Genomic DNA, 16,975 nt, shown 5'->3' on the forward strand with positions numbered 1-16,975 from the left:
ACATTTTTATATTGCTGGCTACTTACTTTGTGTAGTGCCCAGCGATTGTTGTATCTCTACAACTGGAGCCCACTGCGAGGGGTTTCTTTGGTTTAGTTGATTTTTGTTATCTAGGTCATTCCGCCGTTTCCGACATCCCGATTTTCGGACCCAAAGCCCCTATCTTCGGATCCGACGCACCCGACATTTTTGTATTTTGACTACGACATTTCCTGCACCATGGACGCAACCCGAAACACACACAGTATGCCAATAGCCAATTCCCGATTAGCCCCGCGTTTTTCAGGTAACCCGTATGAAGTTCTAGACTTCTTGAACACAGTAGACCAGCTCAGACAACACGCTGATTTACCCGAAAATATTCGGATTAAGTATGCCTTGAAGTATATGGACTACAATGAAAGAGAACTATGGCAAACTTGCGAAGAATGCACTGGTAACAACTACGAAGATTTTGCTAACACGATTTTGGACTTGTACCCAGAAATAGGCCGACGATATGTCCGACCCGAAAGTCCGGACCCGATGTCCGACCCAATGCACAGTTCCCAAGAACCAGAAGCATCCAAAGTTCAAGAGAAGATCTCCGAATCTGCAACCATCTCTGAAACCCACACCAAATCTGAAGAACTTGAAGTATCTGAAGCAGTATACTCCATTGTAGTTTCTGCCAACCCGATTTTCGGGTCTGATGCACCCGAAATTTCGGACATGATCTTCGGACATATCAATTCAGCTTCGGAAAATTCAGAGACCTTTGTTGAGACCGTTGAAACTAATGTACTGACATCCGAAACACAGAGTATAGAGCTAAAGCTCCTAGGACACGATATACCCGAAAATTTCGGATCAGATCATTCAGAAATCAGAGATATTGACATTGGAGCTTCAGATTATGAACTTGGACAAGTAGTATGTCAATCGGACATCACTGACAATTTTGTTCTTGCAGCAATTGCCACTTTAGCATTCACAGGTTATGTTTATTTTTGTAGGATCATATCGCACCAGTCAGGAAAAGAAACACCCCAGTCACCATCCGAAACCCCTGAAAGACCTCCCCAAAGCAATCCGAAGATATCCGACAATTTTCTGAAAGTATATGCTACAGTTTCACTAACCCGATGTTTTTCATACCAGGTCCGAAAATTCCGTCACAAGTATCCCGTCAATCGCTCCTACCAGTATTGCCGACCCTCGCACTCCCGGATCGCATTTGACCTATACGAAAGCCGATGAAGATCATCTATCAGGAAGAAACCGTAGTATGACACCCGAAAACATCGGACAGTCCGAAACCCGAAATTTCGGACATATACATATGGTATTTCGCACATACGATATCACTTGTTTTACCCCAGGATTAGGCTGGAGATTCCTTGCACATACCCCCCTCACATACCCATCAAAGGACTAGAATTTCGGACAAGAATTTCGGACAGACATTTTCGGACATTTGATTTTCGGACATTGTGCGGACTCACCCGATTAATTAGCATTTCACCTTCGCACCGCAGCCTCGCACCTGCACCATTATCTATGTAGAGAATCGGACAATCAGAAAACCAGACAAAGAGAAAGAAGAAAGTTGCTCGAAGAAACCAAGTCAGACGGTACTCTGCACCCAGTATTGTTTTGATGTCCGAAAATTTGTGTTTTGCTTGCACTTATGATTATTTTTTTCTTGTTTTTTGTTAGCACCCTAGTGGGGGACATATAGTACGAACTCGAGACTCGGACATAGGGAAATCGGACATCGGACATCGGACATTCGCAAAACATCGGACCCGACCCTTGGAATTTCGGACATTGCACTTGGACACTCGGACATTGAGTTGTTCACACTGGATATATTTGTGCAGATGGAGAAAAGTGATAGATTGCGCAGAGAAGCTGAAAAAGATGACAGAACAAGAGCAGATGCATATCAGTGCATTTTCGGACTTGCACTCGGAAAGTTCCCGCGCTAACATCGGCTGCTCGGATACATTCCTGCACTTTGCATACCCTCGCATCACTTCCCCTATGCTTGAAATACCTCGCATTATCAGATTCATTCAGCCTGGTACTTATACTGCGGAACGCCGAAACAATCACACATCCCCGCTGTTTTACCCGATTTTCCCGCGCATCAGCCGAAGAATTCGGACATTCGGAAACACATTTGTTCGAACCAGAACATTATTCCCTCCAACATGTCCCCTATCTAATCCGACGCATTCTTATGATTTCCGACAGATTTTCATGCACCTGACATTTCAGGTTATTGACGAAGTTTATGACTGAGGACAGTCAGTATTCAAAGCCCCTAGGAGATGTAGCACTCGAGCTCATGCTAGGCTCGTATTCAGCTATTTTTCCATGCATGTCAGACACACGAATCACTTCCAATGTTATCTGACACTCATCCGCACAATCCAATGTTTATCCGCTAAACCTGACGCTAATCCGATGGACCCAATGTTTCCCGCACATCGGACCCGATGTTTTCCCGCGCACTTGTCCTCCCTATGTCTTGTCCTGTCGTATCTATCCCCACTAGGTGCGCAGTTATTCATTTTCACGTCGCTAACATTGTAGAACATGTTATTACATGTCTGCAGTACATCGTGTCTTATTACATAGGACATCGGACCCGAAAATTAGCGCTACTACTTTCGCCTATGGCACTCCGAAATTCTACATAGACACTATATATTTCACATACCTCCTACCTATTACTTTACCTTTCTACCTCCGAGTAGGAGGAGGTCATCCGATATTCGTAGTTCTTAGTTGGATTCCGCAATATCATCCATTCTTTATCCGAAACATCTGACAGTAACCCGCTGTTCGCTATCCCCGACATTCGCTATATTCCCAATGCAAACCCGACACTAACCCAACGCAAACCCGCTAACCCGAAACCCAAAAACATCGGACCCGACGTTTTTGACGTTGGACTCATAATTATACCTTCGGACTTTGTTTCCCGCACTTTGGACTATCTTCCTTTTGTTATAACTGATTATTCTAATACCATACGGTAAACCCCTCGGGTCGAATGCACTTGTCTTGCAAGTATAGCAGACTAGGCTGTGCACGACCACAACATTTTTATATTGCTGGCTACTTACTTTGTGTAGTGCCCAGCAATTGTTGTATCTCTACAGCGCGTAGCGTGTCAAGGGTGTCTTACAGGTCGATTGAAGGTCGACAGGTCTCTCTGTCTATCTTGGTAAGGTAGGGCGCCTCGTCGAGATGAAGGTCTAGTGAGAATATGGCTAAGGCGTGGGGAGCGACTTAGAAGTGCGATCAGAGGTTCAAAAGAGCGAGTTGTTTAGACAAGCTGGTTCAAGATGAACCTAGTTTCTGGGATACAACCTAGTAGATTAAGTAAAGAACTAATACAATAATATATCGGCTTATATACTGTCTGTACATAAGGGTTCAAGCTCAGTCTGTATCTATGGATCTATGCTATCAGAGATAGCCATACATGAGGTTTAACCATGAGGATCTGATAAGAAGATAAGATACATGAGGCTTAACCTCTGATCAACCATGAGGCGCAAAGAGGTGCTGCGGATCTACATGAGGCAGCATGAGGCATACATGCGCCAGTCTAGGTGTCCATGAGGTGTACAGCCTCTGGAGATCAGGTACAAGGCCTTCTAGGCCAGGGGCGGTGTCACAGCGGTGTAGCACTCGAGCTCGCGCTAGGCTCGTATTCAGCTATTTTCCAATGCATGTCAAATGCCCATCGCACATAACCACTTCCCGATGTTATCCAACACTCACCTGCTCAATCCAATGTTTATCTGCTAAACCCGACACTAACCTGCTAAACCCGACGCTAATCCGACAGACCCGACGTTTCCCACGCATCGGACCCGATGTTTTCCCACGCATTTGTCCTCCCTATGTCTTGTCCTGTCGTATCTATCCCCACTAGGTGTGCAGTTACTTGTTTTCACATCGCTAACATTGTAGAACGCGTTATTACATGTCCACAGTACATCGTGTCTTATTACATAGGACATCAGACCCGAAAATCAGTGCTACTACTTTCGCCTATAGCACTCCGAAATTCTACATAGATACTATATATTTCGCATACCTCCTACCTATTACTTTACCTTTCTACCTCCGAGTAGGAGGAGGTCATCCGATATTCATAGTTCTTAGTTGGATTCCACAATATCATCCATTCTTTATCCGAAACATCTGACAGTAACCCGCTGTTTGCTATCCCCGACATTCGCTATATTCCCAACGCAAACCCAACGCTAACCCAACGCAACCCAATGCAAACCTGCTAACCTGAAACCCGAAAACATCGGACCTGACATTTTTGACATCGGACTCGTAATTATACCTTCAGACTTTGTTTCCCGCGCTTCGGACTATCTTCCTTTTGTTATAACTGATTATTCTAATACCATACAGCAAACCCCTCGGGTCGAATGCACTTGTCTTGCAAGTATAGCAGACTAGGCTGTGCACGACCACAACTTTTTATATTGCTGGCTACTTACTTTGTGTAGTGTCCAGCAATTGTTGTATCTCTACAGTGGTCCAGACCGCTGTCTTTCTAGGTGCTGGCGGCGTACCACTGCATTGGGAGTCTAGCAGAGCGGGGGCTCTTGTAGATGTTGCAGTAGACTGTAACATGTCCTGTAGTACCTCAGTTCGAATATCAACTTAGTTTGTCCTCTTTCCATCCTCTGGACTCGAGTCTAAATAACTCTTGTCACCCTCTGAGACTTAGGATCAATTCCTATAGTCTATCCTCTGTTGGTTTCTAGTTCAGACTTGTCTGGATTAGCCTTACACATGTTTCCGATATTTGGAAGTCTTCCAGATATTACTATGATACTCATCCAACCCTCTGGGCACATTATCCTCAGTCTCTGAAATAAGGGGTAGTACTTGGGAAAGGGGCACAGCATACAAGCTGAGGCCAAAGCCCTTCGAATCCATTCCCCCGAGAGCACGACCTTAACAGTTTCCCAGAGATGTTCAATAACATTGACATTAGGAAACTGTCATGGTATTAGCCAGTCAAAAATATTAATATCACTGTAGGCATTTTCCCATTTTCCTCCACCAAACATCCAAAAAACATTGATTGAGAAGATAGCATTTTCCTCTCATTTTGTCTGTCAAAACATTGAAAAAAAGTAATTCATGTTTCAATGATTTTCTGTGTGTGGGACATGATGCAAAAATTCATCATGTTCCTTCAAGGAGAATGCTATATTTTCCATCTATTGTCCTTTAAATAGCAGCTTACAATAATGTTAATTTTCTTCTCTGTGTTTTTCAAACATACTATGTTTTTCAAATGTTCTGTGTATATTTGAAAAATAAGTGAATATGGCGGGTATGTCAAAGTATGTCGAAGTATAAGACTTGTGAGAGTACCGAAGTATGACTATGCAAAGTCTATTGAAAGAAATCTAAGACAGCAAGATGCGAAATAGCAGCAGCCAAGCCAAACAATCACTCTGAATGAACAAAAGATTGATTGTGTGAAGTATGACTATCTGAAAGTGACTCTACTAACTATGACTCGTAGCAAGGGAAGTGAAGTGAAGTGCAAGGTAGCTAGCAAGCCAGATTATATCCTACAGCATGAAAATCTGGAATTGCATAGGTGAAACTAGTAGCAAGATAACTATCCAAAATGTAATAAGACTTGAGGCAAGTCGCTACACAGATATGCATGTAATAATGCACAAGGCATGCTGCTATACATACTATTCAAATAAACAAAGCTTCAAACAGGCCAATAATGTATCTGTCCCTATGACATATTCAATAATAGACAAACAAAGTGAAAATGCACCAGCAAAGTTAAATGGACACAGACAGGTCATGGTGCAGTGGATCATGAGTGAAAATAGGCTTTGGAAATGAATGGACGGCCTTCAGATGACTTGGATGAATGTGTGGAGCTTTCGGAAGGTCAAGGGAGTGTCAGGGAATACAATGTGGGTTATCGAAGTGAATTTGGCAGGATACATGCTCAGCGCTGACCTGAGTGCTACAGTGATTCCAACAGTGGTCCAATCATGTAAAATGATTAAGATTTGATAAAGTTATGAGACTTACAAGAAAAACCCACAAATTCATGTGATGTCTTGTATCTTAGCTTTTATCTAAACAAAATCATAATCAATTGATAAGGTAGGACAAGTGATAGACTCATCTATGCTATGACTACAGTTAGTATTGAGACACCTAACCCTTGTAACAACTTTTATTTTTTGATATTTCATATTTGACTCACTTACAGGGCACAGTTTGGTAAAATGCTCATATCTCGCTTAAATCTCAACTGTTTAATACAAATATAGCACCGTTAAAATTGCAGGAAGGAATAATACACTTCTACATGACTGGTTTTGGTTGCAACTAGTCTAAAAATGGATGTAGGACTGCAAAAGACCAAAAATATTGGTCTTTATCAGTCCAGTCCAGTCTTTTTGATATTGTGGGGAATAAAAAGACTGGACCAAACCAGACTTTAAAACACTATTCAAAACAGCCAAGGAGTGTTGAGAAGTACTTCTGTGAGACATGTAGAAATTGCAGGACATGAGTCCAGCACTAGGACCATCACTACAATATTTAGAGTCATATTATACACACCATCTCTCTCTGATTAGGGTCTGGCTAAGATCTTATTTCTGCAGTGAATATCTAAGAAGTAAAGTATAATGGGTTTCAGGAATGGCTGGGCACTCACATGGCTTTTGCTAAAGGCCATATATGAGCACTTAGCTCACTTAGACTGTTATGCACTCAAATAGATCTGTTATGCGGAGCCCTAAGAGGGGTGTCGTCCGCTAACGTTCGTGACGTAACCAGAAGGATCCGGTATGGCAAGTGAGACTGGCAACGACGAGTCGGCAGTGATCACAGTACGTGCGTGTCACGTGACTTCTAAGACAGATGTCTATGAAGTCACTCAAAGTAAGGACAGTCTTGTCTGAACAATGAGGTCGATCGAGATAGACTTAGTCGCGATGAGCAACTAAGAAAAGATACTAGAGACTGAAGCCAAAGGGGCGTTCAGAGAGGAGTATGTTCCAGGGAAGATTGAGTAGATTCAAGTTAGAGAATCTAATACAAGATGACCGACTACTTATACTAAGTGGAGAGAGTTAAGGGCAAGGCTACCGCACAGTAGGTAAGGGTAAAGGGGAAATGAGAATGGTATAGGTGCATTGGCAACAGAGCCGGATTAGTGATGGATGGTCGAATGTGGAATGAGACCGAGAAACGTTGGAACAGACCAACGGTAAGAATACAACGTGCGGGGATCCTGTTAAGACCGTGCACAAAGGGTAGGACTGGTTCCAAAGGGCTTGGCTTCAGCTTGTGCGCTGCACCCCTTACCCAAGTATGTGCCCTTAATTGCAGATGACATCCGGAGGAAGTCCAAGGAAGTCCATAGGACTTCCAAAGGAGCACGGGAAAGTCCGGAAGGACTATCCGGATCCGGATGAGTGCGAGAAACTTTTGGAGGGGTGCGGGAAAGTTCCGGAGGAACTTCCGGAAATTACTATGAGGTTTTGTCCTGGTACAGATATGTGTAATGGCTACTCAGGATGAATCCTGAGTAGAATGGATACAGAGGAAAGGCTGCAGGGACAAAGTCCGAAGCAGAATAGGTCCGGAGGACCGCGGGAAAGTTCCGGAGGAACTTCCGGAAACTCGGAGGAGTGTAGGATCAGAGGAGCAGAGGAGCAGAGGAGCAGAGGAGCAGAGGAGCGGAGCTCCGGCCTAGGGAATTCCTCCCTAGGCCTGAGATGGATATTGACTAAGTCGGAGGACTAGAACTAGTATGAGGACTTAGTGTGAGGTCTAGTGCGAGGACTAATATGTGTAATATTCAGACTAAGGAAATACAGGAGTTTCTACAGGGTTTATATACTATGGAGGACATAACGGAGAATCAGTCAGCGCAGTCCGAAGCTATGCGAGGCTGTGGATGGAGGATGTAGAAAAGTCAAACACTAGTCTATCGGAAAATAGTAAATGAAGACGGAAATGAGAACATAGGAAAATAAAGGCGGAAATGAAATGAGGTATGGAAAATGAATATAGACTAACTCGAGAAGGAACATACAAAGGGAAAAGGCACGGAAGATAGATGCGGGTCGGATCCAGATGTCCAGAGATGTTTGGATGTGAGGGAGTGATTGGTCCGGGTCCAGAAACAGGTGATTACCATAAGGGGATGAGCGCTGATTTAAGGTTTGGGTTTGGATATGGAGCATAGGTCGGATCCGGAGATCCTGGCAGGTGGATATCAGATTTGAGTGTCTGGGTTTCGGATCCGGATGTGTGGATATGCAAAGGTACAGGGATCCGGGTGTACAGGCATCTGGACAGATAAAGGACATGGACAGGGGGTCCGGAGGTCCGGATGAGGCGTGGGAACATTGTCGGATGTAGGTCCGGAATATGGGATATGACAGATCCGCAGTCAGAAGGGAACAGAAAAGGAAAGCCACATTGGTGGCATGAGTCAGACCGAGTCACAGGTGTGGGACCACATTGGTGGTCGAATCAAAGGAGGAATGTGCGTGCACGTGCATAGAGGCAGGCGATGCGAGGGACGTGAATGGTCCCGAGGATCCGGTCAATGGAAAGTCAGTAAAGGAGGACAAGCCGGTAGATGGTGAGGGTGAGGATGAAGGGAAAATGATAGGGGGGCCACGTGACTGATGTTACTTGTAACATAGACCTCTTTTTGGTAACTCACATGGTTTTCATTTATATTTCAAGTGGCAACTCAAATAACGTCACCTGTTGGAACTTAGCATAATGTTGATAACTGTATATGTACATGGCATTAAATAATAATAAAAGATGTGTTTGAGTAGGAGAAGATAGATTTGAGTTTTTTCCCTACTGTAATTGTTATGGTAGTATATGTATATATACAGCAAATAATGGAACAACATATAATACAATTACAGACAGGGAGAAAACAAATATGTGGTGATATGAGATAAAAGAAATCAGGAATGAGTGACAGAAGATTATGAAAAAATAAAAAGGAAGAAAAAGACAATGTAGAGACTTGAAAACAGTAAGGAGATGGGAGAGAGAAGGTGGGAAAATAAATACATTCAATGATATTGTTACATATTTTGTAATTTTACTTTGTCAAAATCCTGCTCAAAGAATGTAGAACTGATTGATCTTATGTACTATATGTACTTTGAGTTTTTTCGAGATGCTGCTCATAAATGTACCTCTTTTTCAAAATGCACAATTTATTAGGATGCAGCCTGAGGCCAGGAAGCCAAAGGAGGGCACAGCCCTCCTTGGCTTCCTGTGATGAAGGAACAATGCTCATCAAGAGCCTTCAGAATTATTAGGCAGCAGCTGAGGCTGAAAAGCTAAAAAAAGTGTGTGAAGCACTCTTTTTTGCTTCTTGTGCTGAAGGCAGAACAAGTAGCTGATGTAAAATTTCAAGCCCCGCATGATTTTGCTGAGCTGCCACCATTCTGCCACTGGTCGAGACACTGGCCTGTTGAAAAACCACTAGATGGTCCCAGAAGTCTGTGTCCCAAGAGTCCATGCATTGACTCTAGCACATGTAATTCTGCACAGAATCCTTATCTATGATAGATCTGGATTCATTTAAACATAATACACACTGCCATATATATATATTTTTGAAGAAAACCAAAGTAGATCTTGTTCTATGGGCAACTTATCAGTGTGAGAGACATAGAAGGCTTGCTCTAAAGGTCAGATCTCCACATATAATTCTGAAATATTGTGAGATGGTTATACATTATTAGAGAATACTAAAACAAATTTATTCAGGGCACATGCTTGTCAGGATCATCTGTGATAAAGAAATAAGCCCCAGACGTGACAATCTGCCCAAAGTGTTACATAGAGACTGTGTAATTAGTGTTGTGCAAGGCCCATCTTGGCCCAAAAGCCAGGGCTTGGGCTCAGCTTACCAGGGCTCAGGCCTACTCAGATTGCAGGCTGGGCTCAGGCTCAGGCTGGGGCTTTGTATTCATTTAACAGATGAGTCCGTGACATACGGATCCGACAGAGGTGCGAGAGGGTGCAACATGCAACAGAGGTGCGACAGAGGCGCAAGAGAGTGAGACAGAGGTACAACAGAGGTGTGAAAGGATGTGACAGAAGGCGCGACAGAGGTGTGACAGAGGTGCAAGAGGGTGTGAGAGAATGTGACAAAGTGTGCGACAGAGGATGCATCAGAGAATGCAGTGGATATATGAGAGGGATGCAAGATGATGCGCAGGATATTAATTAGTGTATTAAGAACTTGGGAATGATATGATCACGTTGACACGCACCAAACTTGTTTTGTGCATGGTCATGGCTACTTTTTAGCTTTGACATTCTCTGCTATACTTTACAAAATTACTAACAATTTTCCATAACACATTATGATTTGATTTGAGTAATTTTCAGACATAACAAACCCATAATACTACATAATAATTCAATTAACACTTATCCAACTTAAAAATAAGTTCCAAACATACCACAACACATTAGTCAGCATTCTCTCACAATCTCATGATTGTTTTTTACAATTCTTCATATTTTTTCTGTATGTTCTGAAACATATTTACAGTAGCATTCCAATATTTCAACAGTTCATGTGTGATCAATGGCTTAGTCAGATGAAATGGATTAGTAAGATGAGATGGATTAGTCAGGAAACTGAAGGAAGAAAGTTGATAGATGGGAATATTTGAGAAGTGAACAAGTCATCATGAGACATTTCAACTATGACTCAGTATGAGTCAGGATGAGTCATATTTTATTAAATAGATAGTTACACAGCCACATTTAGAGTAGTATATAAGGGGCCCAGTTTCCCCTCTGAATAATGATAATCTCCCTTTTGAAATAAGCTTCCTTTGAGAGGACAGACATCCCCCTTTTAGAGAGAGGGAGGAGGATTTGAGTATCTTCCTGAATTTCTCACCCTATATTTGTGTGAACATCTGAGTGAATATTAGTTTATTCCCTCCATTCTTTTGTCATCATTTCCCACAACATACTGATCTTCTGAGGCCTACCTTGAGCCAATCCTTGAATTACACTAGCTGGTACACAGTTATCAGTCATCTAGTTGTAGTTTCGTCACATTCTCTTTACAAACACAGGATACCTTTTCTGTTGGGAGAATTTACGTATTTTTAACAATTAGGAGGACGACAAATAAGACTAGCACTTTATTCAACAATATTAAGAGCTTGGCTGCTTTAGGACTACATCAAGAGGGTGTACTCTGTTCTGATTCTGTGTCATACTCATTGTGAGTGCCTGAGCAGCAGAGAAGTTAGTTTCGAAGCCACATATTTCGGTTGATTCGATTGTGTTAGAGGCTTAGTTTGATCTCCTCTCATTTTTGAGAATAGGGAGTGTTTACAAGATATTACTCTGATTCATTGTGTACTGTGTGACTCATATCTTCATCTTCATATTGCACACCTTTGCAATCCTCTTCTAGTAGCATCGTAGTACTGCATCAAGCCAGTTATTGATTTGGCTACACCATTTACAATCCTTATCTTTAGCATTCTAAGCACTGCATCAAGCCAGTTAATGAACTATCAACCTTCAAGTACCTAAGCACTGCATCAAGCCAGTTAACGATCACTATCTCAACCCACCTAAAGTCATTAGAAGTTGTTTAGATTGACCCAGCTATTTACGCCTCCTCCCACAAACGACCACGTTATCAACCATTGGTATTTGTCTGAACCGTTGACCATGGAGGATAGTGAGAACTGGTGATTTTATTGCCAATCACATCCTAGTAAGACACCACAGTGGAGAGTATCTGAGTGACAAATTCACTCAACACCTTCGATCACATGAAACAGTTCGAAAACTCACCACCCACAACACCCCACAGCACAATGGAGTTGCCGAAAGGTTGAATCAGATGCTACTAGAACGCGTCCGCGCAGTGCTACATGCAAGCGGTCTACCAAAGAACCTGTGGGGAGAAGCCATCAAGCACGCCGTTTATGTGAAGAATCGCACCGCCACACGCTCGCTGGAAGGAAAGACACCATATGAGATGTTAACAGGGAAGAAACCGCACTTAGGGGACCTACCAGTCTGGGGGACCAAGGTATGGGTACATGACCCAACCGGTTCCAAGCTAGATATGCGAGCACACATGGGTCGGTGGATAGGCTTTGATGTGGAAAGTGGGGTGCATAGAGTCTATTTCGAGGATCACCGGAATATCGCCGTCGAACGCAACGTCTCATTTGACAGATGAACCGAGGAAGGTCCAGCACTAACACCACATTCACTGATTGAGAGGGAGAGCGAAACTACAAAAACCAATCAGCAAATGCCCAATCATCAGGACGCAAACCCACCAGTAGACCAAGAACCCCAGAATGACTCACTCGGCCCAAACTTTGAACAGCCACCAACTGGTCCAAGACAATCCACTCGCCAGCGGACAGAGTCTCCCTACATGCGCATGTTGCGCAGTGGTGAAGGTACCCATGATGGTAGAGGAGGCAACCCAGTTATTCCAAGAGGAATGCAGGAAGTAGAGAAAGAGGGAGAGCAAGGTGGTGAAAGCATGGGAGCCTATGGAGAAGGGTTAGGAAGTAACCAGGATTTGATGAAGAACCTACCGCTTATGCGATGTTCGCAGGAATGAGCGAGGCTGAAGGACTGGAACCATGCACCATAGAAGATGCGAAGATGCGATCTGATTGGACGAAGTGGAAAGAAGCTGTTAGTGCGGAAATAAAGAGTCTCAACGAAGCACATACCTGGGACATCGTCAAACGACCCAAGAACAAGAACGTCATCAGCTGCAAGTGGGTCTTCAAGATAAAAAGGAACACTGAAGGAGAAATCAATAAGTACAAAACCCAATTGGTGGCGCGAGGCTTCACCCAAGTGTATGGGGTGGACTACTATGAGACTTACTCACCCGTTGCTCGTCTCGCATCATTGAGACTAATCCTTGCCATCGCAGCATGCCAGGACTGGGACATTGATGTATTCGACTTCCACAGCGTGTTCTTGAACGGCAAGCTAGACGCCAATGAAGAGATCTATATGGAGTTGCCACCAGGAGTGGACTTAGGAAGAAAAGACGAAGTCGCGAAGCTTCAAGTCGCGCTGTATGGATCTAAGCAAGGCGCATTGAAATGGTACAAACGCCTATGTGGAGAACTCACCATGTTAGGATTCACTCGGATGGAAAGTGACTGGGGAGTGTTCACAGCACACATAGGTTAAGACATACTCATCCTTGCAGCGCACATCGATGACTGCACGATAACTGGCAGCTCGAAAGAGCTAATCAAAGAGTTCAAGTCCGAAATTGCATCACAGTTCAGGATAACGGACCTAGGACCTATCAGCTGGTTGTTAGGGATGAAAGTAACAAGGAATCGCAAAGCACGCACCATTTCGTTATCACAGGAATCATTCGTCAGCGCCATCATCATGAAGTACAACTTCATTGACGCCAAGCCTGCAGCAGTGCCCATGGACCCAAGCATCCAATACACAAAGGACCAATCCCCTACGACAACAATGCAAATTGCTGAGTTGAAGAGAGTCCCATTTTGTTCGGCACTTGGATCCTTGATGTATCTGGCTGTTGGAATGTGCCCAGATATAGTGTTCGCTGTATTGACACTCGCGCAGTTCGCAGACAAGCCCGGATGGACACACTGGGAGGGAGTGAAACGAGTCTATCATTATTTGCTGGGAACAAGGAAGTTGGGACTTACATTTGGCACTAGTGGAGCAGGGCTAGTGGGCTACACTGATGCTGATGGCACAAGCCAAGAACATAGGCGTGCAATAACCGGATTCGCATTCTTGGTGGATGGAGGTGCAGTACTGTGGGGCTCAAGGAAGCAGGAGTTGGTGACACTGTCAACGGCAGAATCAGAGTTTGTGGCGGCCACTCACACAGCCAAGGAGACCCAATGGCTCCATTGTTTCATCGGAGAGGTCTTCCGGCCATTACAACACCCTACAACACTGTATAGTGACAATCAGTCAGTGATCGCACTCACGAAGGACGGAAGCTATCACGCACGCACCAAACACATCGATATCCGTTACCATTACATTTGTTTCTGTGTTGAGGATGGCTCCATTCAACTCCTATACTGTCCAATGGAGAACATGGTCGCCGACACGCTAACGAAAGCCCTTCTGAGCGTCAAGGCAAAGCACTTCGCATATGAGCTTGGTCTTCGAGTCGTCGTTTGAAAGGGAGTGTTGGAAGTTAGTACAAACGACGATGATGGTTATTGTCACACGTGACTTATCTACTTACATAATCACATTCGTTTATTCTCGGTCTTCGTACTCAACACACCTCAGTTGCTTGTATAGTCAACTGAGGTGAGACACTTTCATTAATGGTCTATCTATCTAACTAATACTCTCATTCAGTCTATATATTCAATAGGTATATCTAACAATTCAGTTGCTTGTATAGTCAACTGAGTCTATATATTCAATACAAAAGCCCTCATAGACCCTACTCCAAAGCCCGGCTCAGCCCAGCCCAACAGGGCCTGGCTTGGCTCAGAGCATGTTCGGATAGAAATATTTGCATGAAGTTTTGAAATATTGATCACGCAAATTCGTCAGCATTGTGCCGAAAGTTCGTCGGAGCTTTAATTAAATAAGCAGCTGTTATCAATTGATATTCAAAGGTATATCACATATCATATATCTCCTCGTCATGGATGCTCAAGAAGATCAATTCGAAATGGATCGTCAACGGCTCGCCTTGCTCGTTTCCAATCCTCAACCGGAGGTTCGGGATCGTCTTGTTAAATGTATAGGACTTGTTATCAGTATAGTAGTCGCTGCAACACATGGTACATTGCAGACCATATATCCCAAGGACCGACAACCATATCACACCTCGGCCCTCTCTGGGCAGGACTGGGTTATTGAATTACTAACTGGTCACCCAGAGCGCATCCGCTGTGAACTTGGCATGCATGCCTCTGCCTTTGTGGAGCTTATCACTCAGCTTCGCGCTATGGGCCACTCAGATTCCAAATTCATCTCCCTCGAGGAACAACTCGCTATCTTTCTGTACGCTTCGGTGACCAGCCTATCAGTCAGACATGTCGGGGAGAGATTCCAACACTCAAACGAAACAATATCTAAGTACATTTATTTTTATCTAGGATGCAGTGGATATCTGACTCTAGTGCATAGGTACTTTCGCAAGATCCTCGTTTCTTTCTCCTCCGAACCATTCTATTCAACATACGTCCAGTTTCCTGATGGGTCCGTCCCTCGCGAAGTCCGCAGAAACCCTAAGTGGTGGCCTTTTTTTAAAGGTGCCATTGGTGCAATAGATGGGAGCCATATTCAGGTGACCCCCAGGGCTACTGACCGTGCTGTGTATCGTAATCGGAAGGGGTTCCTATCTCAAAATTGCCTTTTTGCGTGTGATTTCGATCTCAAATTTACCTACGCGCTCACCGGCTGGGAAGGCTCTGCAACGGACGCTCGTGTTTATGAAGATGCGTGTCTGAACGACTTCAAAGTTCCCCCACGCAAGTATTTTCTTGCAGATGCGGGTTATCCACTCCGTCCCGGCTTACTTGTGCCATACCGAGGTGTGCGCTATCACCTAGCTGAATGGGGACGCGCAAACACCAGGTAGGTCCTTTTACTTGAATCAAGCTCAATTTGGAACTCATCTTCCCTACAGGCCTGCTAATAAAGAAGAACTATTTAATTTGCGACACGCATCAGCAAGAAACGTCATCGAGCGCATCTTTGGTGTTTTGAAGCGTCGTTTTCGGATCTTGCTGTTGCCGCCTGCATATGCCATGGAGTTGCAAGCGCGAATTCCCGCCGCATTGTGCGCCGTTCACAACTTCATCCGCGTGCATGATCCCACAAACATCCCCACCAACGAAGCCGACGATGAAGATGACGACGAAGACTGGCAGGGTGGATATTCTGGTGGAAATGCTGAAGAAGACGATATTGCGGCTATCGAAGAAGATAACGAACTTGAGTTTCGTCAAGGATCTGCGATGCGTGATCGCATTGCATCTGCGATGTGGAATGACTATCAGCGCATCTTGTTAGAACGTACTTTCGAAGGGATAGATCTTGATGAGGGGGATGAGGACCTCGAGGACGCTTTTGATGAGGATGAGGATCAGGACAGTTTTGCTTCGGAATAATTCACACTTCGAGTACCACTTTGTAGCCTCCAAAATCAGACAAACATTGATGCATTGCGACAGTTGTGAACATGTAGTATTGTACATACATTGAAACGAAAGCAAGCGGTAAAGAACAAGGTACATGATATATTTTCAGCCCGCCATTGCATCTGTGATGAGCTTCTCAATAAACGGACGCCTGATTGCTTTGTCCGTGAGGGACACATAGAACTTCAGGAATCTCTCGTTGTTCTTCTCACCAAGGACCATTATCAAGACAGCACGCTGGTCAGCAGGCATGTCAGCATCCTCAGTTTGCAGTAGGTGTGCCGCGCATGTCACCAAGTCCATGCTGTCCTCAGGCTTAGGCACAGGTGGAGGCGGAGGCGGAGGCGGAAGGGTACCATTATTCATGGAACTAACAATGAATTTTTCAAAGATATCTGTCAGACGGTTGACAGTGCCCTGCAGTCCCATCACGGCAGCAGCAGGCGTGATCTTGGCGGCCTGTGTTGCACTGCTCATCTTGGCCGCATTGGTCATCTTCTGAGAGACGTGCGAACGTGCTTTCTTTGAGGGGGGGGCGGACACCAAGGTGGTGGAGACCGGCTGAGCCGAATCATGGGTCGACGCGAACGAAGTGGTCTCAACAGAATCCACATTGGTGCCCTCATAAGGGCGCTTGGCACCAGCAGAGCTGGTAGCGGTAGAGAGACCACCGGTGTTAGAGCGAGGACCGGTGGTGAATGAAGGGCCGGTGACAGATG

General features: G+C 44.4%; 3 protein-coding genes across 3 annotated transcripts; 2 read left to right on the forward strand and 1 right to left on the reverse strand.

Moving 5' to 3' along the window:
• Positions 1 to 219: 219 nt before the first annotated feature.
• F5147DRAFT_769180 (uncharacterized protein) lies at positions 220 to 1,239 on the forward strand (the record flags this gene model as incomplete). The annotated part of the gene is made up of 1 exon (XM_041441027.1): positions 220 to 1,239. One exon carries the CDS (start codon positions 220 to 222, stop codon positions 1,237 to 1,239), a length of 1,020 nt encoding a protein of 339 aa, XP_041297130.1.
• A 6,076-nt stretch (positions 1,240 to 7,315) lies between these two features.
• F5147DRAFT_769181 (uncharacterized protein) lies at positions 7,316 to 8,270 on the reverse strand (the record flags this gene model as incomplete). The annotated part of the gene is made up of 2 exons (XM_041441028.1): positions 7,316 to 7,539; positions 8,120 to 8,270. 2 exons carry the CDS (start codon positions 8,268 to 8,270, stop codon positions 7,316 to 7,318), a joined length of 375 nt encoding a protein of 124 aa, XP_041297131.1.
• Positions 8,271 to 12,088: 3,818 nt separating this feature from the next.
• Positions 12,089 to 12,295, forward strand: F5147DRAFT_568920 (uncharacterized protein; the record flags this gene model as incomplete). Its single annotated transcript, XM_041430924.1, has 1 exon — positions 12,089 to 12,295. The coding sequence occupies one exon, from the start codon at positions 12,089 to 12,091 to the stop codon at positions 12,293 to 12,295; it is 207 nt and encodes a 68-aa protein (XP_041297132.1).
• Between the last annotated feature and the right edge of the window lie 4,680 nt (positions 12,296 to 16,975).

The sequence above is a fragment of the Suillus discolor genome, assembly GCF_016758755.1.
Source record: "Suillus discolor strain FC423 chromosome Unknown F5147scaffold_7, whole genome shotgun sequence".
Lineage (NCBI taxonomy): Eukaryota > Fungi > Basidiomycota > Agaricomycetes > Boletales > Suillaceae > Suillus > Suillus discolor.